Source organism: Panicum virgatum, chromosome 5N (genome assembly GCF_016808335.1).
Source record: "Panicum virgatum strain AP13 chromosome 5N, P.virgatum_v5, whole genome shotgun sequence".
Lineage (NCBI taxonomy): Eukaryota > Viridiplantae > Streptophyta > Magnoliopsida > Poales > Poaceae > Panicum > Panicum virgatum.
The window spans coordinates 33,850,574-33,878,141 of record NC_053149.1 but is presented as its reverse complement, the minus strand read 5'-3'; the positions used below and the strand labels follow the sequence as shown (position 1 = coordinate 33,878,141).

At 42.7% G+C, this 27,568-nt stretch overlaps 2 protein-coding genes across 3 annotated transcripts; both read right to left on the bottom strand.

The window, feature by feature from the left end:
• Positions 1-6,623: 6,623 nt before the first annotated feature.
• LOC120672203 lies at positions 6,624-14,833 on the bottom strand. Of its 2 annotated transcripts, XR_005674004.1 has the most exons (10): positions 14,562-14,833; positions 13,589-13,936; positions 13,192-13,407; positions 12,054-12,700; positions 11,384-11,480; positions 11,185-11,238; positions 10,992-11,104; positions 8,731-8,921; positions 7,332-8,031; positions 6,624-7,062 (listed from the first exon to the last, which is right to left on the bottom strand). XR_005674004.1 is itself a non-coding variant. In XM_039952512.1 (9 exons), the coding sequence occupies exons 1-9, from the start codon at positions 14,745-14,747 to the stop codon at positions 7,394-7,396; spliced, it is 2,490 nt and encodes an 829-aa protein (XP_039808446.1). In that variant the 5' UTR covers positions 14,748-14,833; the 3' UTR covers positions 6,635-7,393. The 2 variants fall into 2 exon arrangements, 1 of the variants encoding a protein (XP_039808446.1); XM_039952512.1 differs by having other exon boundaries at positions 6,635-8,031.
• An 8,376-nt stretch (positions 14,834-23,209) lies between these two features.
• On the bottom strand, positions 23,210-25,622 carry LOC120675604 (transcription factor MYBS1-like). Its single transcript, XM_039956804.1, has 2 exons — positions 24,237-25,622; positions 23,210-24,061 (listed from the first exon to the last, which is right to left on the bottom strand). The coding sequence occupies exons 1-2, from the start codon at positions 24,659-24,661 to the stop codon at positions 23,617-23,619; spliced, it is 870 nt and encodes a 289-aa protein (XP_039812738.1). The 5' UTR covers positions 24,662-25,622; the 3' UTR covers positions 23,210-23,616.
• Positions 25,623-27,568: the final 1,946 nt, after the last annotated feature.

Sequence of the window (27,568 nt, the reverse complement as noted above, 5' to 3'; positions counted from 1 at the left end):
GCCCTGTCGGTCCGCCGGGAAGCTGCTTCTCGGTTAGCGTACTCCCCGATGTTCGGGTACGGTGTAGGAGTTCATGCAAAGATGAAACGGGACTGGATGTTCTCCAGTGCGGGTCATTCTCCCCGATGTCCCTAATTTCTCAGCACCTGTAGTTCTAAGCAATGTGGCTAACGTAACTTATCTGCTAACATAAATAGTATACTAGGAATCTTTGCCTATGCTCCCACTAACCTTAGGATTGCTTGTTTATTCTTTATTCATATTACCCCTGATTATCCTTTATTTATCACTTACCCTAGTATAGTCAGTGGTCTTCATCTTGCTCATACGTGTCATGGTTATGCAACTAAGTAAATACACTTTACACAACCTAGCCATTCCTTGGGAAAATATAAATAACGATACCCTGAATACTTCCAGGTGAAATGCTACAACGGTATATCCGTGCGCTTGCGGATCTTTCTGTAAATGTTAAGACATACCACATGGCATCTTCGAGGCGCCGTTGCTAGGAACTAACCACTCCTAGTGGCGACGCTAAGAAATGCCAATAATGAGCACTTTGTGGAACGCGCGGAGCGTTTGGTGGCAGAGCGCAACCTCGAGACACCAAAAGGTACTAAGTCCCATTCTTCCTTTTTAAGTTTATCTGATGATCACATAGTAGCCAATGTTTCCAAGCTGGGAGTGATGTTGGGTGGCAATGACTCTTGGTTAGACATGCGGTCCAGTAAATTAAGGTTTTCGAACATGGTAGTTCAGCCATCTATACAGTTCCCAAAAATAAAATAAAAAAGAGAGATAGAAGCATGTGTTGATGATGGTTTTGAAAACCTCATGCTAAATAATTTAAACAGTAATCTGTTGGAGGATGTGTTGACTGAGAGAAATTGTCACCAAGCTGATATTTGCCCTATGGATTCAGCAAAAATATCCAAATTCAACAAATCCAAATCAAAATTGTCCCAAAAATGAAAAAAAAGGGATGAAGTCGACAAGAAACCCCAAAGGTGATAAATGAAAGAAATCTTTTGGAATAGCAGAGGTCTTTGTGACTTGGCTAAATTCATATTCTTGTCGGACACCTCTAGAGCGCAAAATCTTGATTTTATTGCTCTTTTATAAACTTGCAGAATGACCTTTACAAATTTCGAGCTGAATAATCTGTGTGGAGGTAAATAGTTCCTATGGAGCTGGGTCGATCCCAAGGGCCAATCTGGTGGTATTCTTCTGGGAATAAACCCTTCAGTCTTTGATATAGGATGTATCTCACAAGGTGATTATCATAACAAGTTCCCTATGCGAAACAAATCAGACAGTTTTCAATGGAACATAATTGCAGTTTATGGAGAAACTCAAGTAGAGCATAAGCAAAAAATTTTAACTGAATTGGTCCAGTGCTATCAAAAAGAATCTCTCACACTGGTCATAGGGGGTATTTCAATATAATGAATGATGATAATAATGATCGCTATGATGATTGGTGGCCATAATTGTTTAACACGGTCATAAATAGTCTAGACCTCAAAGAGCTTGAATTAACTGGTCGAAAATACACATGGGCTAACTCCTTCCTGGACTTACCTTTGAGAGGTTGGACAAGGTTCTAGTCTCCACTGATTGGGAGCTGATATTCCCAAGGGCCACAGTTCAAGCCCTTTCAAGAGAGATTTCTTCCGATCATACACCATTTTTACTCTCCTTTGGTATATCACCAAGTTCATCCCAACCTTTGTTCAGATTCGAATTGGATTGGCTAACATGTGATGACTTCTGAGACATAGTGATAGATTCGTGGTGACAAAGTTGCAGCAGAATCTCTCCCCTTGAGAAATGGCAAAATAAAATTAGACGGCTTCGCCAATTTCTTAGGTGTTGGACCAAAAACAAAAGCAGGCATTACAAGAAGGAGAAAAAAGAACTCAATCTCCAAGTTAGATGTGCTTGACAAAAAATCAGAAACTCAAGCACTACAATGGTGGGAGATTGATATGGAACAAACTTTAAAGTCACGACTAATTCAACTCCTCCGAGAGGAAGAGATTAAGTGGTATCAAAGAGGAAAACTTCGAAGCTCTTGCATGGTGATATGAACACTAAATACTTTCACCTTGTAGCAAATGGAAAGCATAGGAAAAACCCAAATATTCTAGCTAGAGGATGGAGATAAAATAATTCAGGGAGACGAAGAATTAAAAAAACACATTATATATTACTATCATGGACTATTTGGCCCTTCGGACCCAAGTTTCCTTTCCTTGGATGAGAGCCGAAGGGATGATATTCCACAGGTAACAGATATTGAAAAAGATAAACTACAAGCTATGTTTTTTATGTAGAAGTTCGGGCGGCAATATTCCAGATGAAACATAATAAGGCGCCTGGCCCAGCTTTTTGGTACACCATCAAAGATAACCTTATGCCAATATTTATGGATTTCCATAACGAAAGTTTGCCGCTTCATAGCTTGAATTTTTGGAATTATAACACTCCTTTCGAAAAAAATCTTACAAATACAACAATATAGACCCATTTTTCTCCTTAATATAATCTTCAATATATTCACAAAAGTGGCCGTAAACAGACTGACCCAAGTGGCTGACAATGTGATCCGCAGTCTGCTTTCATGCCAGGACGACACATACTAGAAGGAGTAGTAGTTTTACATGAAACGTTAGTAGTAGTTTTACAAGAAACGTTGGATGAACTTCATAGATCCATGGCTAACAGAGTCATTTTGAAATTGGACGTCGAAAAGGCCCATGATAATGTCAAGTGGAGCTTCTTGCAATAAACACTTAGAATAAAAAGATTTCCATAAAAATGGTGCTCATGGATACAATCATTTGTATCAAAAGGGAGTGTGGGGGTAAAAGTAAATGATGATATTGGAAATTTTTTCCAACCTAAAAAGGGTTTGAGACAAGGTGATTCATTATCGCCTTTGCTGTTCAATTTAGTTGTGGACATGTTGGCAATTTTGATTGCAAGGGCGAGAGAAGATCAGGCCTTATCCCCTATCTAATTGATGACGGTCTATCAGTCTTGCAGTGTGCAGATGATACGATTATTTATGGATGATAGTATTGAGGAGGCCAAGAATATGAAGCTCATTCTTAGTACTTTTGAGCAACTGTCCGATCTCAAAATCAATTACCATAAAAGTGAATTGTATTGTTTTGGCGATGCGAAACAGGAGCAGGATAACTACATGGGTATTTTCAGATGTCAAGTGGCTGAAACTCCCTTCACTTATTTAGGTATATACCGCTTCATCATAAGCGAATCAGTAACAAAGAACGGAAAGTAATAGAGGATAGATTTGTGCAGCAGCTAAGCACGTGGAAAAGCAAATTGCTCCATGGAGGCAGGCTTACATTAATTAACTCAGTGCTGAGTAATCTATCTGTATATATGCTTTCCTTCTTTGAGATTCCAAAAGAAGTCCTTAAGAAACTTAATTTTTTTAGGTCAAGGTTCTTTTGACAAGAGGATGGACACAAGAGAAAATACAGACTCTCAAAATGGAGTATTCTATGTAGGCCTAGGGACCCAGGTGGCCTAGGTATTATGAATTTGGAGATCCAAAACAAATGCCTCTTAAGCAAATGGCTATGTAAGCTTACTAACAAAGATGGCATTTGGGAGCAACTCCTTCGTAACAAATAGCTTGGCTCCAAATCTCTCACATAGGTCACGAGAAGACCTGGGGACTCCCAATTCTGGGCAGACCTAATGAAGGTGAAAGATGACTTCATGCAATGGATGTCATTCAAAATTCAAAACGGTGAACAGACAAGGTTATGGGAGGACAATTGGTTGGGGAACACCAGCTTAAAGCTCCAATACCTAAACTTGTACAACTTGGCCTACCACAAACACGATATTTTTCATAAAGTACTAAATACAACCCCGCTGAATGTCTCTTTTAGGAGGAACTTACAGGGGAATAACTTAAGAGATTGTCTGCAGGTAGTATCCAAAGTTGTCCATGTGGAACCCATGCAAGGGCATGGCATTTGCATTTGGACCTTACAACAAAATGGTTTGTTCTTTGTGCACTTCATGTATTTAGAACTCATGGATGACAGTATCGTACCAATTAATAGACCGTTGTGGAAACTAAAGATTCCCCTCAAAGTAAAGGTTCTCATTTGGGCGCTGCACCTTAGTGTTATTTTATCTAAAGATAACTTAGCTAAACGAAACTGGCAAGGAACTCAGGAATGTTGTTTCTGTTCAAGTAATGAAACAATTGCACATCTGTTCTTTGATTGTCATGTAGCTAGATTACTTTGGCGTATAATTCACATCACGTTTGGAATAAAAAGACCTAGTAACATTGTTCACATGTTTGGGATCTGGTTGAGTGGGATGCAGTGGGCACACAAAAAATTGGTTTATGCAGGTTCATGTGCTCTTTTGTTGGGCTATTTGGCTGAGCAAAAGTGGTACTGTTTTCTATAAGTCTCAAAAACAAACTCATTTACGGATCCTTTTCAGGGTGACATACCTAGCCAAAATGTGGATGCCACTGCAAAAGGAGGACAGGGATACTATATCAACAGCTTGTCGGGCTATGGAGTTAACTGCAATGGAAATCTTCGTAAAGAATGGGTGGCATTTTAGTAATAGGCAGTGCTTGTAATCTGTTTCCCATTTGCTCTGTGAACTGTGACTTGTAATATTGACCGGATATATCATTTTGCATGGTTTTAAATAGCGGGCTATGGCAAATAGTGGCGTCTTTTTTCCTGAGGCTAAGGGGCTATTGCGGACTATGACAAATAGCAGTTTACTACTAAATCATAAAAAATACAAGTAATATATGCACAAAAACATAGTAATTAGTGAATTTCATGAACATAAATATGTTTCTAGGGCTACGGAAACATTACTTAAGTTGACAATATAATAAAATTCATACAATCAAATATTCAGTTGTTCAAAAGATCAAAACTGTAGCACTGAGCTAAGGATAAAGCTATAGCGACACTAAAGCTACACCATTTAGCGCAGCTATAGCCCAATTTAACATCTATAGCTGCCATAGCGGTGCAAATAGAAATAGCGTAGTAGGAACCCTCTAAAAAGACTATAGCGCGGGCTATAGCTCTGCTATTTAGAACCATGTCATTTCCACATAGAGGCTGGGATATTCATATTGCTTTATCTAAAAAATATCGCTGCCACGCTACAGACAATTGTACTTATTTTTGTATTGATGAAATATATATATCGTATCAACATGTAAATTGTTTCAATAGATAGGAAATTGCCTAGTTTAAATTTCAGGGCGAATATATTTCCAGGTAAACATGCATGATGTTCTCTAGTATCAACAAAATGTTTTCCAATTAATAAAAAATATTCCATCTTGATGATACAAAAATGATTTCAGCTTACACGAAAAAGCTTATTCAAGAAACATGTGATTTATTCTATAAACTGAGACTTACTTGCGCCAAAGAAAAATCTAATAAGTCACATTAGGATGTTCATCCGGACAGTTCGGTCCGGATCCAAAGAGACGATCCGATGGTTGGAAATGTAGGATTATAGCACCTGAGCTGAGCTTAGCTTTTATTACGTCAATGTATATTCTGTACTGTTTATATTTCTCTAAAGAAACTACCGCGAATCCTCTCAGCAGAACTGGCTGTTGGAGGTCGCTAACAAGGATTGTAATGTTGAGCCTTATTAATGAAGCTCTCTGATTTGCCCTCAAAAAATAGTTGAAAGAAGAAGAGACTGGGTGAAGTCAAATGAAAGGCTGGCATTCCGAGCTCAATAATTGCAGGCCTGCACGTGTGGGTCGGTCGGAAGTTGTTGAGGTGGTGTGGCGCCAGTGAAGAGCGTGATCGGGACCACGCCCACACGCCTGCACATCGAGATCGCGCAAGAACAGCTAAGGGTTTCGTACAAACCCTGTAGCATCGCCATGGCCACTGCTCCAATATAATCAATCTTGCCAGCTCCAGGCTGCAGACAAACAATAATCATGCGCAGCAGCAGCACTACAAACTGAGCTCTCAATTCCTGTGGTGTACTAGCTATAGTGCTGTACAAATCATGTTCATACGAAGACCTCAAATGTGTAAGCTCCAATCACAAATGCAAGTCCTCAGTGACATGCACACAGTTTATAGGGCAGGAGTTGATGAACAATTTATATAAAAATTAATCAAATACAAAACAAAAAAGTTGTTGTAAAAACGTTTCTCATAATAAAGATCCACTAATACCCTAAAAAATAATAACAAACTAACAGCAAACCTTACATAATGTTATCCTATCATTTTTATTTGCTGATGATCAAAGTTTAAAAGGTTTATATAACGGACAAAACACTAAAGGTTTCTTATCGGATGAAATATTTAATTCGGATAGTACATTATTTCATATTATGTGGAAGATTTTTTTTACAAGTAGCTAGGTCACAGCAAGCACATTGATTGAAGGCGACCATCCATCCTTGTTGGAAAAAATCAATGTCAAGATAATGTGAGACTGAGACAGGCTTTACATCAGTAACGAGGTCACGTTTGATGCCCCTCAGTCTCAGACCCACACCAGCAAGCAAGCAACGTATGAACACGTCCTCTGCTCCGTGAGATGGTATCTACGACAAAAATAGCCTCAACAAATGATGTATCTCATGTAATTTACTATTGTTACAGAAATACGCTACAATGGTCGGGAATGTTCAGTAACACGTTTTTTGTTTTGTTTTTTTACAGAGCAGTAGTAATCTAGAGCTAAAGTGTAAAACTTCTGCAGGGTCACACAACCAGCAAACTTATACTGTGCCAAAAAGGTTCACGGTTCTAACTTTTCCCATCACATATCAGCAAAAAAAATGATATCACAGATCAGGCCCCGGTGAGCTTCGTTACTGTCAATCTGTCATTTCAACTGGCCACTGAAAAAGAAAAAGAAAAAACTGGCCACAGAAAAGCTGAGTTTTGCTAATAGTTGCTACCTGTTTTCATGTCAAGTTCAACATCTATATGGTGATTGTGAGCTGGCACAGTTCGGCTGCAACCTAGTATAGTAAACTAGCTGCAAAAGAAAATAATGTTTAGTAAAGGATCTCGATATTGTTGGTGTTTCATTCAGCAACAGAATAAACTGTCCAAACTGCTTGAAAGACGCAACTTGCACTGCTTATGCACTGGGTTTTTCAATCAAATGATCAACTAAGATCTGTCTATCCACCATGGTATAAGTGATGCAGTGACTAAACGGCCATCCTTAGTGTTTAATAATGTCTATATTCTTGCACAAGTATTTGAAATAAAGCTATCATGACATAGATCAAAATCATATACCTGTGCACACACCAGGTGCGGCTTAAGATATCTTTTTTACAAGGTCATTTGCTTCCAGAATGTCACACAGGCAATGTTCTCAGCAACTTAAGAGCTTTAGTCCCGTGTGGGCCTTCAGCAACAACAATCCGTTTCAACAGAGGCACCGCTCCAGCAGCAATTATTGCTGGGTGGTTTTCTGGATCCATGCTTAGATTATACAAGATAGCTAAGGCAGCTTCCAATGCATCTTCATCGCCCTCTTCAAGCATTTTCACCAGTGGAAATATGCCCCCAGAATCAGCCATTGCTCTTGTGTATTCCAGCACACCACTCGATATTATCTTGTTTAGCTCCATTACAGCACTTCTTTTATTTTCAAAAGAAAATGAGGTCAGCATTTGCTCAACTAGCCTCGGAATAGTCTGATAAATAGTTATCTCCATATCTACACTACAAACACCATGATCGCCTGATGAGCCAGCTCTTGATTCTAGCTTAACAAGGCATGCTGCAAGCCAATCCTTTGACTGGAGGGGAAAACTGGATTTGAGCATTCTTCTTAGCAGGGAAGTAAATTTCTCACTATTTATGCTGCGGGTGAAAATATCAAAGTTCAATAACTTTGTCAGTAACCTCGCAGCTGCAGACACAGCCTGACTGACTTCTTCAGTGACTACACTAGTAAGGTTATCAAAGTCTTCAGAATCAGCTCTGGTCCCTGTAGACAGTTGAAGGAAAAAAAATTCAGAGATGCCCAGTGGAAGGAAAAAAAAATCAGAGATGCACTTTAATTCAGTATAACACCATTTTGACAGCAAACTGTGGTGTATGAGTATGACAATGCTACTAAATAATATTTTCTTATTGAAGAAAATTCAACAGAAACTGCTTCACTAGCATCATTATTGGCTAACATTTTTCTATAGATGCCAAGGAAATTTACAGCACAACTTGCCATGTCATGTTTCATTGCCTATTACACCACACTAATGAACAGCATGCAAACAACCCACAAAATAAGACCATCATGCCAAAGCATGCAAAAATGTTGATGTTCATGGACCAAAAATGAAAATATCGCAATATGGGATGGTTGACAGCAAAATAAAATTCACTTTTCTAATTAGTATACTACAAGGTTTTATACAGATCAAAGAGGCCTATACAAATCTTGATGTTTTCTGGCAGTTCATTTCTTTGGTGATGACAACACAAATAGGTTATTTTAGACTTTGAATAAAAAAGTTATTGTAAAATATTCATGGTATGTACAGAATTCAGAAAGTCAGATCCCTGCAGTATCATAAAGCTCATCAGTGCATACTAACTCTTTTCTAACAGTACTTGAACATAACTAATCCAGGCAAAAGATTAATGTATTCATCTGTACTATGCAAAACTGAATCAAACAAGATACCATGAATAACCCCGATTTCAAGAATAGCCTCGATTACGGAACCAGTGCAAGTAGCTGTCATTGCAGTGGCATGTTGCTCCGAAGCTGCTAAATGCTCCAGTACACAACAGACTTTTGCTTGCAGACTTGGGGATGCTTCCTTCAGAACTTTGGTCAAGCGTGAAATAGCATCAAAATCCAAGATCATCTCACTGAAAACATGAAAAGCATCACATCACCAAAATATTGCAAAAGGTACCGAAAAACGATGTGCAACATTTTTCCTTTTACATGCTTTCCGCAATGTAATAAGTCCATTTTACCACCTAACCTACTAACAAAGTTCAAACATTCACCCTCGACCAAAGAAAAAGAAGATTAACATAACACCCTCCAATAATAAAAACTAGATTGAAACCATGAAATGATTGTGAGGCCTCCGTTAATCAAAACCAGATCGAATAACCATGAATGATGGTTTTATGTAAGGCTTTTGCCCTTTTGGCTATTCATATGGATTAACAATACCATGCCGAGAAAAGAAAACCAATCATGTCAGCATATCTTGGCATGCCACCTGATATTACTCCCTCTCTTTTCCCCTTTGGGATCTCAAGGATACATCAGACAGGGTACATGCCAACTCAACCTTACTGCCTACCCCATTAGCATCTCCTCCCTACAAGCCTGTGACATACCAATGTGTCAGCCTAGTGTGCTCAAAAGAGAAGCACAGCAACCAGAAATGGCAGTGTAGAACCAACTAGCCGCATCAACTATGTCTATGGATCCGTGTGTCCAAAAGATGTGTGGCAGCTGAAAATGTATGTGGAATCACTGTGTAGCAGCAGAAATGTTTACCAAGAATTGTAACATACATAGGTAGACAAAATGGTACCTGCAAGGAACATGTTCCAGTGGCATGTGCAAACAAGGGACAGAGGTGACAGATTTGTGTGTCTCAGAAAAGAAATTAAGATAAAAATTAGGTAGCAAGCGGGGAACAAGTTGCCATAGGCAGAAGGCTCCTCATGGGCCGGATCTATCCAGAAATGCAAGCAGCTCATTGAGGAGACACAAGCGAAATGAAACTGTGAACTGTAGCTTCATAATGTTATCGTGCCATAATTCCAGCAAACGTGCACTCTAAAGCCATGGAAAGCATTCAAGTCCACGGCGGTCATAGCAGTGGTAACAAGAGAGGTACTAGCGTGAACTCAGAGCATATGCCCTGATGGATGGTTGATGCCATCATGCATGATGACAAAGAAAAAGGAGAAAAGAGGTGAAGTGGCAAAATATGCTGATTTGGCAAGCGTCTTGCTACCACGGCAATATTAATGTGATGTCAGTGGCCAGTGGGGCAGCAAAATGCCAATGAAATTACCACCAGAGGGCTCTTTAATTTTGTTTTGGTAGTAAAGCATGTGTAAAATTGGTGCATCTAGAGTTATAGATGAATCTAGATTTTGGCCATAGGTGACATGGGTAAACTGGATCAATTTTTTTTCCCGGATGTGCAGGAAACTGGACCAATTCTTCCTGGAAATTAGTCACCCTAAAGAGAATTATTTGCTCCAGTGATCAGTGTGAGATCACAAGACATAAAAAAAATGATAAAGACAAACTGCAATGATCACAAGACTATAGAAGGAAGTTTAAGGAGTCATTGTACTGCTCTTCTGTATCACCGATTCATTAATTCAATCTATCGATAACCTATTCCAAAGTAATCACATCAAATCATGATTAAAATACAAAGTAACATATTTCCTTGGTCCCTATAAGCCACTTATTGTGATATAAATGTATGTATCTCCCCTTCAAAGCTGAAAATCGTTTCCTTCATATCCAAAATTTCTTGTCCCTACATAATTGTTATTTTAGGAAGAAACTCTTGTCCCTGGATAATTATACCATATATTGAGTTCCACCATGTGTTGAGTGATTCGAAGGACTAAAATAGTTTTATGAATAATAATCAATTTAGACATGTCCCTAACACTTGAGCTCAATTATTAGAAGTAATATGTCCTAACACAATAGGATAGTTTTGTTATTGCAGACCTAACATGTATGCATAAGACATAAGATCTGATGGTATTCGTATGAACTATACAAATTCAAGAAGAAATTAAATAGGTAATCTTACACCAATTTCTAATATGCATGTGTAAACTTAAAAAGGTACTAGCTTAATTGAGAGTAGGAACTAAAGATTTTCTATGAACTTATAAAGTGAAAAAAAATGTCAGGAGTGTAGCCACAAGGCTGTGATGAACCTGGCCATCTCTTGGTTTACAAATGTATGGGAAATGACACTGTTTCCAGTAGCTGTATCACCTTGAGTACTCTTCTCAGCACTGGTTACATCCTCATGAGCATAGCTCTCCGGCTAACAAATTGAGTGTATTAGGCTGCAGTGTTTCAATAAGCACCATAAATACTGCTGATGTGCAAAGAAGCCTAACTCACCGCAGCCACCATGCTAATCCCCATGTCAAACATTTGAGAAAGTACATAAATCATCTGCATGGAAACTGTAAAGTTAGAACCCTAGCCATGATAATGTAACACTGAAAAGGTCATGTTGCTTTCTTCTTCTATCAATACAATGATACGCAGCTCTCCTACGTGTTCGAGAAAAAAAAAAGGTCGTGTTGATGCCCAATACCTTCTCTAGTTGTTTCACTGGGGTATTTGGATCCTTCACTGTATTTATAAGCAGTTCAAGTCCACCATCTGCTTTGATCTTCTGACATATGGTGGCACTAAAAAAGGACAGCAAGGAACATAAAATAGTAAAAAACGAAGCCAGCAACTAACAAAAAACATACTAAACATGGTTGAATAGCAACCCCCACTATATTTATAATATAGGTTATTCATCATAAAAGCATTTTTTGGCTGTATACTATCACATGCAAAAATACTTCACCACTATCCATGTACGAAACAGTATGCACTATCATTTGTTAGTATAGAACCAATATTACAGATAGCTAGGTTTTATTTTCCGTTTCATCAGCTAGCCTGAACAAATATTAGCACAAGTGCATTCAAAGCAAATGAGTGGATGCAAACATTCATTAGCCAAATGAGTGGATGCAAACAGACAGAAATGTATCTTTGGTTTCTAGCTAGATACCTACATAATTAGAATGTGAAACTCAAAAAGATGATTCATAATTTAACATGATAAGTTCATAACCTAGAGAAATGTATTACTGTGTTATAACTTACAGCACCCAAAACAGAGTTTAATTACCATCTATATTTATACTAAACAATGTTATGAGGCATGATTCACTTGATTAAACAAGAAAAAATGGATAATAATATACCTGACACTTAATTTTTCCAATGCATAAGCAGCAGCTTCTCTAACAGACACATCATCGTGTTTCAGCAACTCAAGTAGAGGTTTAACAGCCCCAGCTTCCTTGAATGAGGTGCGCATATGTTCATTTATTGATGCATCACCTATCGCTCTAGCAGCTTTTTTAATTGCAGATATATCTTCAAGACCAAGAATTAAAACTAACCGTGCAACACCATCAACCCATGGCAAAATGGTATAGAGGTCACTCTTTTCAGATCCAGATTGCTCATTTCCTTCATCATCCAACTCAATAGCTCCAACACGTGCAAGAAATTGCTGATTAGAACGCCCTATCATAGCATTAATTTTAGCTTTGTCTGGTTTTGTATCCTTCTCATTGACACTCAAGCCAAGGAGTAGTTCAGTAGCACCGTATTTAGAGGGGCGAGAACTCCGTTGAATCTCAGAGCCATCAGGAAAAGTGGGCCACGAATGAGGGAGAGGTTTAAAAGCTTTATATGCAGCTGAGCCAACCAAAGGAACCCGAACAAGACCCTCCTCCATTATAAGGCTGTGGTAATGATCATCACGGGCTAGCAGAATCAGCGAACTTCGAGCTTCCTTTCTAATAATCTTATAGTCATCTTCTTTGGTTTGCAAAAGATGAACCTATAAAAAGAACCATAATGATGATTGTGAATGAATTTCAGGAAGTACATAACATCAGGTAAAAAATACACTATGTAGTCTGCCAAAACAGTCCTAGACAATCAATCCAATAGCAGAAGTTAAGAATTAGGCACATTTTAAAATATGGCTTAAATACTTAGATATTGCTAAAGTTCTGAGCAGCATATCATCAGATGTTCAGAAGCCACACATCATGGTGCTGCCACTGAAATGGCATATTAGGACCTCATTTACTCCAAGAGATTGACTATATATGTGACACTATAAGTGTACCAACCCTTATCATGGCTAATACTCAATTTTAACATTATAGAAACAGTATAAATTGCAATTATTTGCACTATATATGTGACACTATAAGTGTACCAACCCTTATCATGGCTAATACTCAATTTGAACATTATAGCAACAGTATAAATTGCAATTATTTGCACTGGGTCTTTGCTAACGTGGAACACAATACAACTTACCAATTTTGGAATCACTCCTGCTTCTACCAGAGCTCCATGATTAGACGGACTTAAAGCTAAATTTGATATGATACCACCAGCAGCTTCTTTAACTTTTATATCTTCTTCATCTAGGTATCTAACAATCTTTGTCAGGACATCACTCCTTAGAATCTTGTATCTCCAGTTTTCATCAATAGAAAAGTTCCAAATGGTACACAAACACTGCTCCATCATCTGCAAGAGAACAGTATGTGTGCATAATACATTAGGTAATTCAGTACTCTCCCAACATGTAGCCTGGCTATCAACTATTTACCACGCATGCCAAACATGGTAAGAGTCAGCTACACCATTTTACAGCAAACATGCAGGGAGAAGAGAACCTTGGAGTGGTGGTGATTGTATTTGCAGTTACCTCAGGGCTTATTGTAGATTTACACAGAAGACTCATGACTTCTTCCATTGCTCCACTCTCAATGGCCATCTTCCTGTATATTTGAACTGACGTTATGTTACGCAGAAGACCAGCAGCTGCTTCACGGGCTCGAGTGGACTCTGACTTCAGGAGGCTAATGATGAGGACAATGCAACCAGGGAATTGCATTATCTCATCAATGCTCTTCCGGCCGCCAAGGGAGTATTGATAAAGTGTGCAAACAGCATGCTCCCTATCACGAGCGTCATTGTCCAAACCAAGCAATCGAACAAAGAGACCAAGGTATGCAGATCCAGAACTCGTAGTACCAGTAGAGTAATCAACATCCTAACAAAATCAAGCAATGTATTGAGACAACAACAACGCTAAAAGAAATTGCTACTCAAGAAAGTTCATGCTGAATTCACTATCAAAACTGCTAACAAACATGAGATTTAAAAAGGGGAAAGTCCATATGATTTCACAAATTTGTTAGTTGGGTTTCATCACATTCTCAAAATTTCTGGAACACTCCATTTCTTGCTCAAATGGAGCAACGAAATGTAGTCTTCTCTATATGAATATTAAGCTGATGGATAAGCATCTAGCATGGAGACACCGAACCAACCCTAGCCATCATTGTAGAATAAATATCCTCATCAACATTCACAGCCTCAAAAATGAATTCAGAATGGAATCAAGTATGCAGACATGAAGTATTATGAACATTAGAGTTCAGAATAGACAAACATGCAGTTTTTTTATCCAAGACCATCAGGTTGGTTAAATTCTTCTTCCAGCTGGAGTTTTTATTTGTTTATTTATCTGCTTCTGCCAGGAGATGGACACTACCGTAGTAACCCAATGTTCCTCACCAATTAAGCAATTACCACAGCCCAAAATGGCAAAATCATGAGGCCGGAGTTTGAGCAAACACCTCGAGGGCGTGTGAGGAGGGCCGCCGAAAGCTTACCTGTCCCGAAGGACCATCGCCGGCGGCGAACGCGCCTGCTAGGAGCCGGCGGCGGGCGCCACACGAGGCCTTGGCGGGAGTAGCAGGGAGGAGGCGGTGGCACCGGAGGTGGAAGCGACGGCCAAGGTGTTGGTGGCGCGGCAGATGGGAGAGAGCAGGGGATGCGGCGGCGACCGCCGGCAACATGGCGAAGGAGGAAGGACAAAGAGTTCGGGAAACAGAACACTGAGCTCCGCCGCCCTCCGCGGCGTCGTGTCGTGGGTGGCGATAGGATTCCGAGAGCCTTCCAGAACAACAAACATTTCTCCATGCTTCTAGAATACGTTCGAAATGGCCCGGAACTCCAATCTTGCGGCCCAAGTACGGCCCATATCTAGGCACATACCACGACCAGTCGACCATGAATCGGACTGATAAATTAGTGTTAAATAATTTTTTTAGATGAATTAGACTTAAATACATGGTATAACAATGGAAAAGGTATTGCAAGTTCCAAGCCAAAAACTATTGGCCTCCCCAAAAGGACAGGAGCCATGGGCTTTGGGTTTTTGTGTGATCTGAACCAGACGCAAACCTAGATGTTCTGTTGTTGTAGTAACCTCCTTGACACCTAAGAGGAGGAACTCTCTATCAATTGTTCTGATTGTTCCCACTTCCCATGAACCCCCCCCCCCCCCCCACACACACACAATCTTAACATGCCGCTATCCATAGCACATTGGACGGACTTGCCGACAGACCTGCTCAGCCGCCTACCTCCTCGACTTCAGATGCTACATTGGCGAGAGTGGCACCTGCGTGGTATGGCGCCATGTGCTCATGCCATCGCCACTGGCGCACCTTATCGTTGCTGGTGACGGTGAGTGGGGGCGCTGCTACCCCACCTTCGCTGCTTCCCTCCCAGCGTGGAGGTCCTTCGACCCCTCACCCTTCATATCCTACAATAGTCCCTGCGTCGACTCCAATGCGCTTGGATTACTCTCTATCACCTCCTACCTCGTGCATCGTGCATGTCCTGCGTCTCCCTAAGTGTCATCGTCGCCAACTTTCCATGGTAAATTGTCTAAGAGTTCTCTCTTCTCCAAACTCTTGGATGCATTATATGGTGGGCATCTAACCTTCAGCAATTAAATCACCATTTGCTTCTTCAGTAATTCAATCGCCATTTGCTCGAGTGGAGGCGGAGCTTTAGATGTATCTTACCTGTTTATGATGACACATTCACCTGAATGTGGAGGAGAGTGTTGAAATGAAAAAGCCATGATTGAGCCCTTGTTGACAGTTGAGAATGCCATGTCCAACCATGGCATTGCCTTTGCTCCGTCTTATGATATCGTGTCTGCGGTCACTAGTGCTAACTGCTAAGAACTTGTGATCTATAATGTTTGCACCAAGTCTGGAGGAATACAAGCTGCATAGTTACTCTTAAGCTGCCTGGAGGTGTCCGGGTCATCGTCGCACCCTAGAGAACGAGATATTTGTTCTCAGATACCATCCCTAGCGCCAGCCTTTGCCGGGAATTGGGAGCTACTCCTTTTTTATTGGGAGGAACAATGCGATGCCAATGTATGCAGAGGGTGTGCCGGGAATTGGGACCAATTGCGTGCATTGGATTGGTGGGAATGGTACCACCACCAGCAGCAGCAACAACAACAAATAGAGGAAGAAGGAATACTCGACAACAGCAAAAGAATGGTATTCTGGATAAGCTTTGTAGTGTGAGGCAGTTTGTTTGGATATTACTTAATATGTCTAAGTTGCATACTTGCATCTGTAACTGGTCACTGGCCAATCCAAACTAGATGTTGCTATGATTTTGATTTGTGACAAGTCCAGATTTTTGTAGCAAAAGAAATTATGGTTGGCCAAATCATCCAAATGACTAGGTCCATCTTAAAAGACGTCATATAAGGAAATTTTGGTGATTTATTAACATTCATGTTATAGCGAGCAGTTGTGTTTTGCCTTCCCCATTGTTTAGAGAAATCATTTGAAATCGGGCATCAGTTGACATAGAAAAGCAATTATGTAATAGATCACAATTTATCAAATGCCATGTTAGAAGCAACAGCGAGAAAACGACAAAGAACATCGAAATCAAACCACAGAAGACACGAGGATTTAACGTGGAAAACTCCTCCAATGCGAAGGGTAAAAACTACGGGCGCTAGCCAGCAAGAACTTCACTATATCGGGTGTGTGTACAACGCCTAGCGGCGGCTTACAAGAGGAACAATGAACTGTGGAGCAAACCCTAATCAAGGGCGGCCCAGCCTTCGGCTTTATCGGGCCTCCGCTCTGCTCCGTCGGAAGTTGGCCTTTTTCTTGTACAATTAATTTGGATCACAATATAACATGGCACCAAATTCTCGGTGATGCCAAAACACTTCCCTCCCAGCCCATAGCATCCACCTTGTAAATCAACTGAAAAATCTTGGCTCATGATCCCTGAGATGAACTTAAGATTATCAAGAAAGTACACCAACTGCCATGTCAACTCGATCATGGGATCCACATAGTGGTTTCATAACTAAATGTTGTAAGGACATGGACCCATTAGGCCGTAGTTTGTAATTTTAGTGTTTGAGTGACAACATAGTCATGGGACTACTATGTGTGTTAAAAATAAATATTTGAGGGTTTTATAGGTTCCAAAGATGAAACTGAATGAAAATCTCCAAAGCTGGGACAATGAGAGGAATGAATTGAAAGTGTCCCATGCATATTTATATTTTGACTGATTAAATTGGTTATATTTAAATAGAATATTGTAGAGTAACTTACAAGCTTTCCATAGAGTCCAAGATCATCAAAATAAGAGTTCAGAGTAGAAAATTATGATCATAATACGAAAAAGTTTATCTGTGTGAGCGACTGGTTAAACCGACCATAGGTTGAAGTGATGCTTTTAACCTGTACCCAAAATATGATCTAATGAGATGGATTTCTGGATAATCTTGTAGAGCATCTTCTATGCTTTTCATAGAGTACAAGATCATCGAAATCAGAGTTCGAAGTAGAGAGTTATGACCAAAATACGAACAACCATGAAGCCGATTCTTGCAAGTGACTGGTTAAATCGATGCTATACACAAGAGCATTGGTGCATTGGTGTAAGGATCGATGGACCAAGAGGGGGGTGAATTGGGCTTTTTTCAATTTCTAAAACGAAGTAAAGCAACCTTAACCTATGCAATACTAGTAAGGCACCAATTCACCAACCGGATAACTAAGCTACCTACACAAGCTAAGAGAGATAAAACGAGAAGTAAAGCCTAGCAAGGTAGAGCTAAGTTATGATCTCTAAGTCAAGCACATGAATAAATTGCATGCAAAAAAATGCTTGAATAAAGAGAGTGGACAAGAGGACGACCGGATTTTTTCCCGTGGTATCGATGTGTTGGCACACACCCCTAATCCACGTTGTGACACTCACAAAGAGTCTTGTCACCTCCCAAGTCACCGAGACGAGGGCGCTCACTAAGAGTCTCCGTTCACCATCCCGGTGTGGTGGAGATCAAGCCACGTACAATCTTCTTCTCCGGGCTCCCACAATCCTTGGCAAGCTCCGCGAGAAACACCTCGATCACCAAGATCGCCTAGGTGATGCCAATCACCAAGAGTAACAAGCTAAGGCCTTCACTTGAGCAAGAACCGATCACCAAGAACGGATGCACACAAGCTTCTCTCTACTCAAGTCCTTAATCTTGCTTCTTGATTGATTGAATGCACAAGTATGTGAATGATGAAGCTCAAGGTGGCTCTTGACTAAGGTATAAGTGTTTGGATGTTGCCTGGTGTCAAGAGTAGCAAAATGACCCATTGGAGGGGTATATATAGGCAGCTCACACGAATAGAGCCGTTGGAGAAAAGCTGCCAGAAAACTGCGTAGCGCCGGTTAATCCGACGTCCCTCCAACAGTCATCGTCGGTTTAACCGGTGAATGTAAACTGCCCCTTCTGAAAACTAGCCGTTATGACTTGGGCAGATTAACCGATGTATCATCGGTTTAACCGGTGAGTGTAGTTGTCCACTGATCAACTGAAAAACCAAGTCTCTGGACAACTGCACCGACGTTAACTCAAACCTATCGTCGGTTTAACCGGTGAGGACAACTTCTGAATTCCTTTGAAAAACCATCTCACTGGTCAATTGCACCGACGTCTTGATTCAAACATCGTCGGTTTAACCGGTGTATAGAACTTGAAATACCCTGGAAAAACCAACTCTGGACTAATGCACCGACGTTAAATTCAAACCCGTCGGTTTAACCGGTGTATTGAATTGTCCAGACTCTGCTGACTTCGTTTAACCGACGTATAGAAAATTGAGAGCGTCGGTTAAACCGGTGTATAGACTTTTTCTGATTTTGTCTTTTCTGATTTGAGTCTTGAATGAAATCCAAATATTCTTGAGATATAAGTTGAGAACCACTTATTTGAACTTCTAGAAACCTGAGTGACCGTAGTGTGCATCCATTTTTAAATGACCATGTCCATGCTCAAGTTACTTAGCCTTAACCCCTCTTAATAGTGCGATCACTACAAAACTATAAAACCTATACTAACCTAAGTGTCCTTCTCAACTTTGTGACACTTAGGGCTAGAAAGATCCTTAGCCTTGACATATATAAGTTGAATACCGAGATCGTCTTTTTGAATAACCAAAATTGAGGGGCCTCTTTTGACATATGACCAAATGAGCGATAATGATCTATTAAGCTGCACAAACTCATTAGTCACAATAATGGTTGTCATTAATCACCAAAACATACCTTGAGGGCCTAGATGCTTACAATTGGTAGTGGCATTGTCTAGAGAGCATGTCAAGCAGCAGCTAATGAAAATAGTCAACCGGTTAAATCGACGCTATGGAAAAATAATGGGTTGGTGCATTAGGAAGAAGCTGAGGCTATCGCAGAGAAGATGCACTACAGTTGAAACGATGGGCGTCGGCGCATACTGTCTGTGCATCCACATCAGCAGAAGGCGACTACCAGAAGCACAACGGCTAGCTTGGACTATATGCGACCGGTTAAATTGACCCAAGTGATTGGTTGAACTGACACTCTGTGCAGTTTTGGGATAACGACCGGCAACGACTACTTTGAGTTGTTGGGCTATTTATACGCCTCACCCCAGGTCATTTGAGGTTGATGGAATTGAGATAAGTCACATATATCCTGAAGAACACCTTCAAGACACAAGAGTGCAAATAGGTCACATCCTTAGGTTTAGCACAAACTTTGTAAGTGTTAGTGCTAGGATTGACTCTTAAGAGAGTGTGGGAGTAAGGTGTTGCTACCTTGTGCACTAGTTCTATAGTGAACCAAACTTATATTATATCTTGGTGTGTGTTGGCCTCTTGGAGCTTTGGTGGCTCGCCAGTAAGCCTTCGACCCTCCGGCTTGGTGCGGAGCGGCGTTGATGGCTTTGCGCGCGGGACGTGGAGACACCCATCCTTCGTGGAGAAGCTCCTTAGTGGAAAGCGGGATTAAGGTGATCGGGGAACTTGGCGTGAGCCTTAGTGGCAAGTTAAGGGGTTCCCCGAAGAGACTTGGTGGTCGAGAACCAATATTCTTAGTGAGTGCTTCAACAATGTGGGCTAGTGTTGGCTCAGTGTCTACCGATACCATGGGATATATCCTCGCATCAAGAGTTCACTTCCTCTCATCTCTTCTTTACATTTCCGCAACTCTTACTTGCAACTTGTGTGCCTTTACTTTCTTAGAGTATCATCATTTTTCTTGAACACGTAGGAGAGCTGGGTATCAATATATTAAGAAGATAAGGGTGCAAATGAACCCAAAGTTATAGCACACGTTTTTGGTTTGAAAAAAAAAACTTTACAAAAGCCCCCAAAAACTAACAGAAATAGATAACTATTCTCTCAAGCACCGAGACCTAAACTAGACCAAGGCCCCAACTGCTCTTGTGAGGGCACGAGGGCGAGGAGATGAGAGATTCGTCGAGCCCCGGCTAAGTTCCATGACGCAGCTCCTCTCTAATTATATTGTAGACTGCATTCAAGTCAGGTGGAGCACCATCGAACAGCAACGATTGCGATGTTCCAAACTAATGATAGAATTTAGCCCATTTTTGACCTGACCTAAAACTCTCTCACTCACCTTTTCCCACCAAACATCAAAGGAAGTTTCATCAGGTTGTGGGGCTAGAGTCTGCAAGCCCACACTTTTGTAGCAGCCTGAACCAGACTTGCCGGGTGAAGACATAGCAAACGAGCAGGTGATCAATTGTTTCATCCATCTGATGACAAAGAGGGCAGCACTCAGGATTTGGTAGAACTTTTATGGCAAGTCGGGCGGCTGTCCAACATCTGTTGTGAGCAGCCAGCCACTTGAAGAATTTGCACTTGCCCGGAGTCCAACTTTTCCATGTCCTTTCCCATGGCCTAAAGTGAGTGGACCCAATAAACATAGTCTCGTAAGCAGATTTTGCTGCGTACTTTCCTGTTGCCTAGAACTTCCATATATGAAGGTCCTAGACATCTGGCTGCAGCCATACCTCTGAGAGGAGCTCTCGTAAACCAATATATTCAGATAGAACAGCTACCGAAAGCTCCCCCCTTATATTTGAAACCCATTGTCCATTAGTGAGAGGTTCATTGACTGTTCTCTTCTTGGCCCGGCTGGCTATTGCTCCATACAGGTGTGGAACCGATTGATCTAACCTCTGGCCATGCAGCCATCTATCAGTCCATAACAAGGTGTTTTTGCCATTTCCAACTTCTAAAGTAACTGCCACCAAGAACAGGGCCTTGACTAAAGGATGGACTTGGATTTGGAATGATGCCCATGGTTTTTGTGGCTCAGTTTTTTGCAACCAAAGCCATCTCATCCTGAGGGCCTAGCCCAAATGTTGCAGATTGGAGATGTCAAGCCCGCCCAATTCAATTGGTCGCGTAACTTTAGGCCAAGCAACCAGGCAATGGCCTCCTTTTGCTTCTTTCCTACCTTTCCAAATAAAAGCTCTCATGATCTTATCGATAGCTTTGAGTGCCGAGGGTGGGAGGTCCATTGCCATGACCAAATAAATCAGTCTATTTGTTGCAAAACTTGTTTTGGGATAAGAATTTCACATTAGAAGAACCGTAGTTGCACATCGAGATAGTATATTTTAGTTTATGTTTTGTGTTCTATTTAGAGCCATAGGTTAAGATTTTAAATTGTCTAATTCACCCCCTCTCTCTTTTAGGCGACAAGCACCGATTCCTTTCAGATGTACCGATATCTTAAAAAAACATTAACTTTTCAATTCGGTCAGCTGAATTACTTTGTTTGAACATTGCCATCATTTTTGGTGAACTTCCACACAGACACACATATATAGGCACAAGTGAATCTTATCATAGTACGCCTTCTACTCTAGAATGATAAGAGAGGGTTTCAGAAAAAGAAAAGGAACTTTTAATCCATCTCAACTGAATCTCAACCCATATCATCAGTGAAACTGAAACAACCCAAGTTTAATCTCAAACCAAACACTGTTTGAAAACAGTGGCTGCTGAAGGGAACTTGAGATGCCCGGGAAAAGAAGTAAATGTAATGTGTGTTTTCCCCTTCTCCTCCTTTCTCGAAAGATACAGTAGAGACAGGTAGTAGGAGCGGCGAATCCATCCAGGGCCGATTACGGCGGCTCCCCTCTTCTCCGGCGTCACCTCCGGCGCCGGCGAAGCAGGGGAGTGGGGAATCGGCTGCCAGTTGTGCTTACTTCCTAGGTAGTAGTAGATCTAGGGTAGTTTAGGTTTGGTCCGTGGCGACGTGGTCGCATGTGATCTTTTGCTCCTCGGTGGTGACAGTGGTCTGGCTAGCGACGAGGAGGTCTTTCCTCCGTCGTTGCGGCATGGATGCAGGTGCTGCTGTCTGGAGGGTGGTGATGTATCCCGGCATCGGTTGCAAGGTGAGGGCAGCGGCACTTCAGTGGATTTTGGTCCTCCGGCTCTTCCTCAACCTCGTCGTCCTCTGCTCCGAGGTCGGCGATGAGCTTATGGGGTTCGTCCTCGTCAGATTTGGAGTCCGTGCCGGTGCTTCAGATCTTGTCAAGGTTTGTACAGGAACGTGCCGTCGGCCAGTGGTGGCAGCGGCCCAGGTTCTTCGTTCTTCGCCTTTGTTTGAGTTGATGCTTGCCTTCTTCGTTTTGTTGCTGCTGTGGATTGAAGTGGATGGGTGTGCGGAGGCGTGGGGAGCGCCAGATCGGGGAGGTCCGACGGCTGCTGTTCTTTCAACGGAGATCCTTTGCAGCTTCCCAATTTCTTGTCCGATCTTCGATCTGGGGGACAGTGGATGGAGGTTGGCTGCTTCGATGTGCAGAGCTGCGAGCGGCAGGGCGGCGTCTCCTCGGTGCGACGTTGACAAAGAACAGTAGTGCCAGCAGTAGGGACTTGCTTGTATTTGTTTTATCTTATGAGGTCCTTTCTGCAAAAAAAAAGGGTGTAATGTCCCGTCTTTATCCTTTTAATATAGGGTCAGTTGGATCCATGCCACTCCAATTTCTTGAAATTGGATCTCATGTTGAAAATCATGCCATTGAGTGGCATGATTTTCAACATGACACCCAATTTCACGGAGTTGTGGTTGCATGAATCGAATTTTGCCTTTAATATATGTGGCATCCTTCTCGCAAAAAAAGTAAATGTAATGTGGCGATCAATATATCTTTCTGCACAAATGAGATATATGCAATCAATTTACATCCACAAAATGGAATCCATCAATCCCCAGTTGCAACTCTGCACAAATGATAGATCAATGCACCCTGGAAGGCTTCTGCTAATTACACGTTTCTGGAGCCTCCCTGGGTGTGATTATAAGTAGCTCTTGCAACAGTCAGCAGATACTTATTATTCGCCTGCCTGCCCTGCACTCTCTCAAGTCATCTATGTTACATCAATGGGAGATCAGGGAAGGATGGGTGGATTGCTTTGGCTACACAAGATAAACAGAAATCAAGAAAGAACAAACGCAAACAATTGCAGCTTTGCAGATGTGCAAAAGCCCGAGCAAGAAGAAGCGCATCGAGATCGTGCAGGTAAGGGATCATTGGTGCATCTTGGCCGGTGGCGCCGGGTAGCCCACCGGCACGACGTATGGCGAGTGACCCGGCGGGAACATGACGGGCGTGCCGACGGCCGCGGGCGCCACCATGTGCCCGGCGACGGGGTGGCCCATGGGCGCGTGCCCGTACATGCCCATCGGCGGCCCCGGGTGGTGGTGCTTCATGCCCGTGGGCCCCATCGGCATCGCGCCCGCGGCGGCGGGGCTGCCCGTGATCGGGGCGCCGGCCGCCGCGACCTCGCCCGCGGTGACGCTGGTGATGTCGTGGATGCTGGAGCGGCGCCGGTCGCGGTTCATGGAGTTGAGGCGGATGAAGTACTTCTGCGCGTGGCTCGCCACCTGCGTCGGCGTCCGCGAGATGACGAAGTTGCGCGAGATGCTCCGCCAGTCGCCCTTGCCGAACTTGTCCAGCCCCAGCAAGAATAACCTGCGGCACCGTATCATTACCAGTCCAGATTAGCAGCCATGAACGTCACCAGCAGCAGCATGTGCTAGTTACGAATCATTCTGTGCGAATCTTCGAGTCTGCTTGCTTCATACCCAGAGATGACATAAAAGATGCAAGCTTTGAATTCAAGAACTCCAGGACATGCTCTACGAACCTGTGCTCTTCCTCCGTCCACGGGATGCCCTTGCGCCGCTCCTGCTCCGCCTTGGAGCAGCTCTTGCCCACGTCGACGCCGCTCTTCCGCTCCTCGCGCCGGTGCCCCCCTCCGCCGCCGCCGTCCTTTGGCGTGGACGCAGCACCGGCGGCGCTGTCGGGCGTCGCGGCGGAGGACTCCTCCCCGGCGTAGCGCGGGAGCGGGACGCGGCCGGCCTCTATGGAGGCCACGTCCTCCAACAGCGCCTCGTAGTGCCGCCGCACCTCCTCCGCCGTCCGAGCCGGCACGCTCGCGGCGAGCGCCGTGAACCAGCCGTCGTCAGGCGGCCCGTCGGCGGGCGGCGCCGCGGCGGCCGCGACCGCGTTCTCGAACGCCTTGTCCTCCTCCCTGGTCCACGCCGCCGAGGTCGTCGCCAGAGTGGTCATCGTGGGACGTCTTGTCGGCCTCGTGGCGTGCGTGCTGCTGCGACGATATGGCTGCGGTGGTAGTGGCGGAGCAGCGCACGTTTGCGGCGGTGGCGGCGGCGGCGGCGACCGGCGGCGCGGTACGATTAGTAGTAGTAATTAACTAGCGCACGGACAGAGCCTTATCCACAAGGGTGCTGCTGCGTGTAGGGATATATACTGCTGGTTAGTAATCGTTTTGCGGCTGGGTTTAGGGGCAAGATGGCCGTCAAAATTATTTTTATCCTGTGAATTTTGGGCCCAAAAGAAAGGTATACTTTTCCGTTCTTTCAGACGGAGGAGAAATTCATGCTTTTAGGAGCACAAAATAAAGTACAGCTTTGTTCCATATCCTGAAGAAAGCTGCTTTGGCCTTTATTGTGTTTAGTTTCTCAAAAGATTATTCTTGAGGTTTTAAGATAAAATAAATTGTGCACGGTGTTCTTTGCTTAATATTTCAGTCTTCATCCACATTGATCATCTCACGAAGTGTAAATATATAGAAAATTATAGAGCATGTAACGTGGGCATCCGGATTGCTTAGCTATCATAATATGAAGACAAAATGCCACTACCACTCCATCCTATGAACTGCAAAATATAATGAAAATGGTAGGAATTTACAAGTAATAACATCCTTAGTTCCCTCGAGGAAAGAAACAAGCTTATTCTAGTCGTAGTACCAGTGGTAGCAGAAGCTAAGCTAGTTAGAAAAGCTAAGGCATAAAATCAACAGCATCACCGACAGCCCTAAATGGCCTCAAAAAAGAAGCAAACAATAATGGAAAATACAGTAGTAAAAAAATTAAAAAAAAAGGACGACACCAGCATCAGCAAAGGCACTTTGAGAGGGATACAGACGCAAGGTTCCAGTCCGGCGTCCCTGTCACCCGATGTTGGGTGTGTGCCGGTACATTTGAAAAGAAAAGGGGCGGGGGAGAAAGAGAGGAGGGAGGGAATCAAATGATCATTGTCTGAATAGGAACTTAGGAAGCAAGCGGCTCCAAGGCCCTCCCTTTGGGGTCATCTGCGCTGTGTGTGAGGCGCTGGGATTTGGGCCTGGATACGCTGACAGCTTCGCCTCCGTCCTCTCTCTGCTCGCTCGCCACTGGGACTGAAGGTGAAAGGTCCCCTGGCGCAGATTCCTTGGCATGCTGAGATGAGTTTCAACCGCTTGATTTGGACTCCGGAACCGTGTTGTTCGCGGACAAATATGGCAATGTCATGCCGCCCATCATTAGTTGGACTACTAAGAGTTTAAACAAAAGGCGAGAGAGATATTTTCAGAGTTTTTACCGTTGGCCAACTTCGCAACGGGAAGAATCAAATTTATGCTAATTGCTACCCATTTTCTAGGTGCATAGTTTAGCAAAACATATGCAGCTAGAAATACCAAAACAATTTGTAATTTGGAACGGTGGGAGTAGATTTGAACTGCTAACTTATTTATAAGTGTCAACTGAGGCAAAGAATCAAATTCATACTGATTGCTCTAGACTAGCCAAACAGCAAACATAACCGTGATACGTGTTAGGCACACACATATGGTTTAGGGTGTGTTTAGTTGGTGAAAAAATTTGGATTTTCGGTGAGACTTATTAGGCACACACACCTATGGTTTAGGGTGTGTTTAGTTGGTGAAAAAGTTTAGATTTTGATACTGTAGCATATTTCATTGTTACTTGATAAATAATATCTAATTATAGATAAATTAGGTTTAAAAGATTCATATCGTGCTAATTAGTTAGACTGTGTAATTAGTTATTTTTTCAATTATATTTAATTTTTTATGCATATGTCTAAAGATTTAATGTGACGAGTACTGTAGGAAATTTTTTGATAACTAAACAGATGATTGGAGAGAGGAGGATGGGTAGTAGCGGACTAGCAGGTTGGTGGATGGCAGGCGGGGTGGCGGCAAACGTGGGCGATTCTCCATTTCTCATTCGGCGAGGGACGCCATCCGCAAGCGCGCGCCATGATTGGCCCCTCAGCCCCTCCCTTTTTGGACGCTTGCGTCTGGTTGCCAAGCCCATCCACCGCCGGTCCCACCCCCCCCCCCCCCCCCCCCCCCACCTCGCGCCGCGTTGCTCTCCGACATGAACCCGGCTAGGGATGAAAACCGTCCGGAACTATCGGGAAAACCCTTTAACCATTTCTGCAACCATATTTTTTTGTCGGGAACGGGAACGAGAACGCCGGACGGGAATACGAAACCGATATTACGAGATATCGGGAGCAGAATAATTCAATCGGGAATAAGCCGGTTACGATCGGGAATCGAAAACTCAAAACGGAAACACCACCACATGTTACTATTTCAAACATTTAGCTCAACAAAGTAATTACAACCGTGTATAACTTATACATGAAAAAAATAAAAATGAATTGTATAAGAAGATAAAAAAGGAAAAGAAAAGAAATAAAATTGATGAAACCTGCTGCTCTGTTCTCTGTGTTCCTTCGTCACTTCGTGAATGCTTGGGCCATCGTGGGCCGCGTCCTTAGTTAGCCCCTTGCTTGGAGGGCGGCGGCAATCCAGCAAGCCAGGGGGCAGCAAGCCAGCAACGCAAGAGCTTTAGTACCACCTCGCGAAACTGACATAGAAAGGTATCTGCTAGTGCACTATAAAACAGGACCGAAAGGCGGGGGACAAGTAGCGAATGTGTTCCACGCTCCTCAGTTGATGGGCTGGACTAAAATATTTAGGAGCTTTCCTTGTTGGGTCTGAGAAAAAAACAAAAACAGGATTCTTGATGGGAATTTCCCGTATTAATACGGGATCCGTGGAATCGGTCAGGAAAGTGCCTCACCTGAATTCGATCCCGCTCCCGTCCGTTTTCCTGTAACTTTTTTCTGTTTCTATTTTTCTCCGGAAATACGATATAT

Coding starts and splice junctions, on each gene's coding strand:
- LOC120675604 (XM_039956804.1), bottom strand. CDS start 24,661: ATGACCACTCTGGCGACGACCTCGGCGGCGTGGACCAGGGAGGAGGAC. Junction 24,062..24,236: donor TGGACGGAGGAAGAGCACAG/GTTCGTAGAGCA, acceptor ACGGTGCCGCAG/GTTATTCTTGCTGGGGCTGG.
- LOC120672203 (XM_039952512.1), bottom strand. CDS start 14,747: ATGTTGCCGGCGGTCGCCGCCGCATCCCCTGCTCTCTCCCATCTGCCG. Junction 11,105..11,184: donor GGATTAGCATGGTGGCTGCG/GTGAGTTAGGCT, acceptor TCAATTTGTTAG/CCGGAGAGCTATGCTCATGA. Junction 8,922..10,991: donor GTAAACCAAGAGATGGCCAG/GTTCATCACAGC, acceptor TCATGTTTTCAG/TGAGATGATCTTGGATTTTG.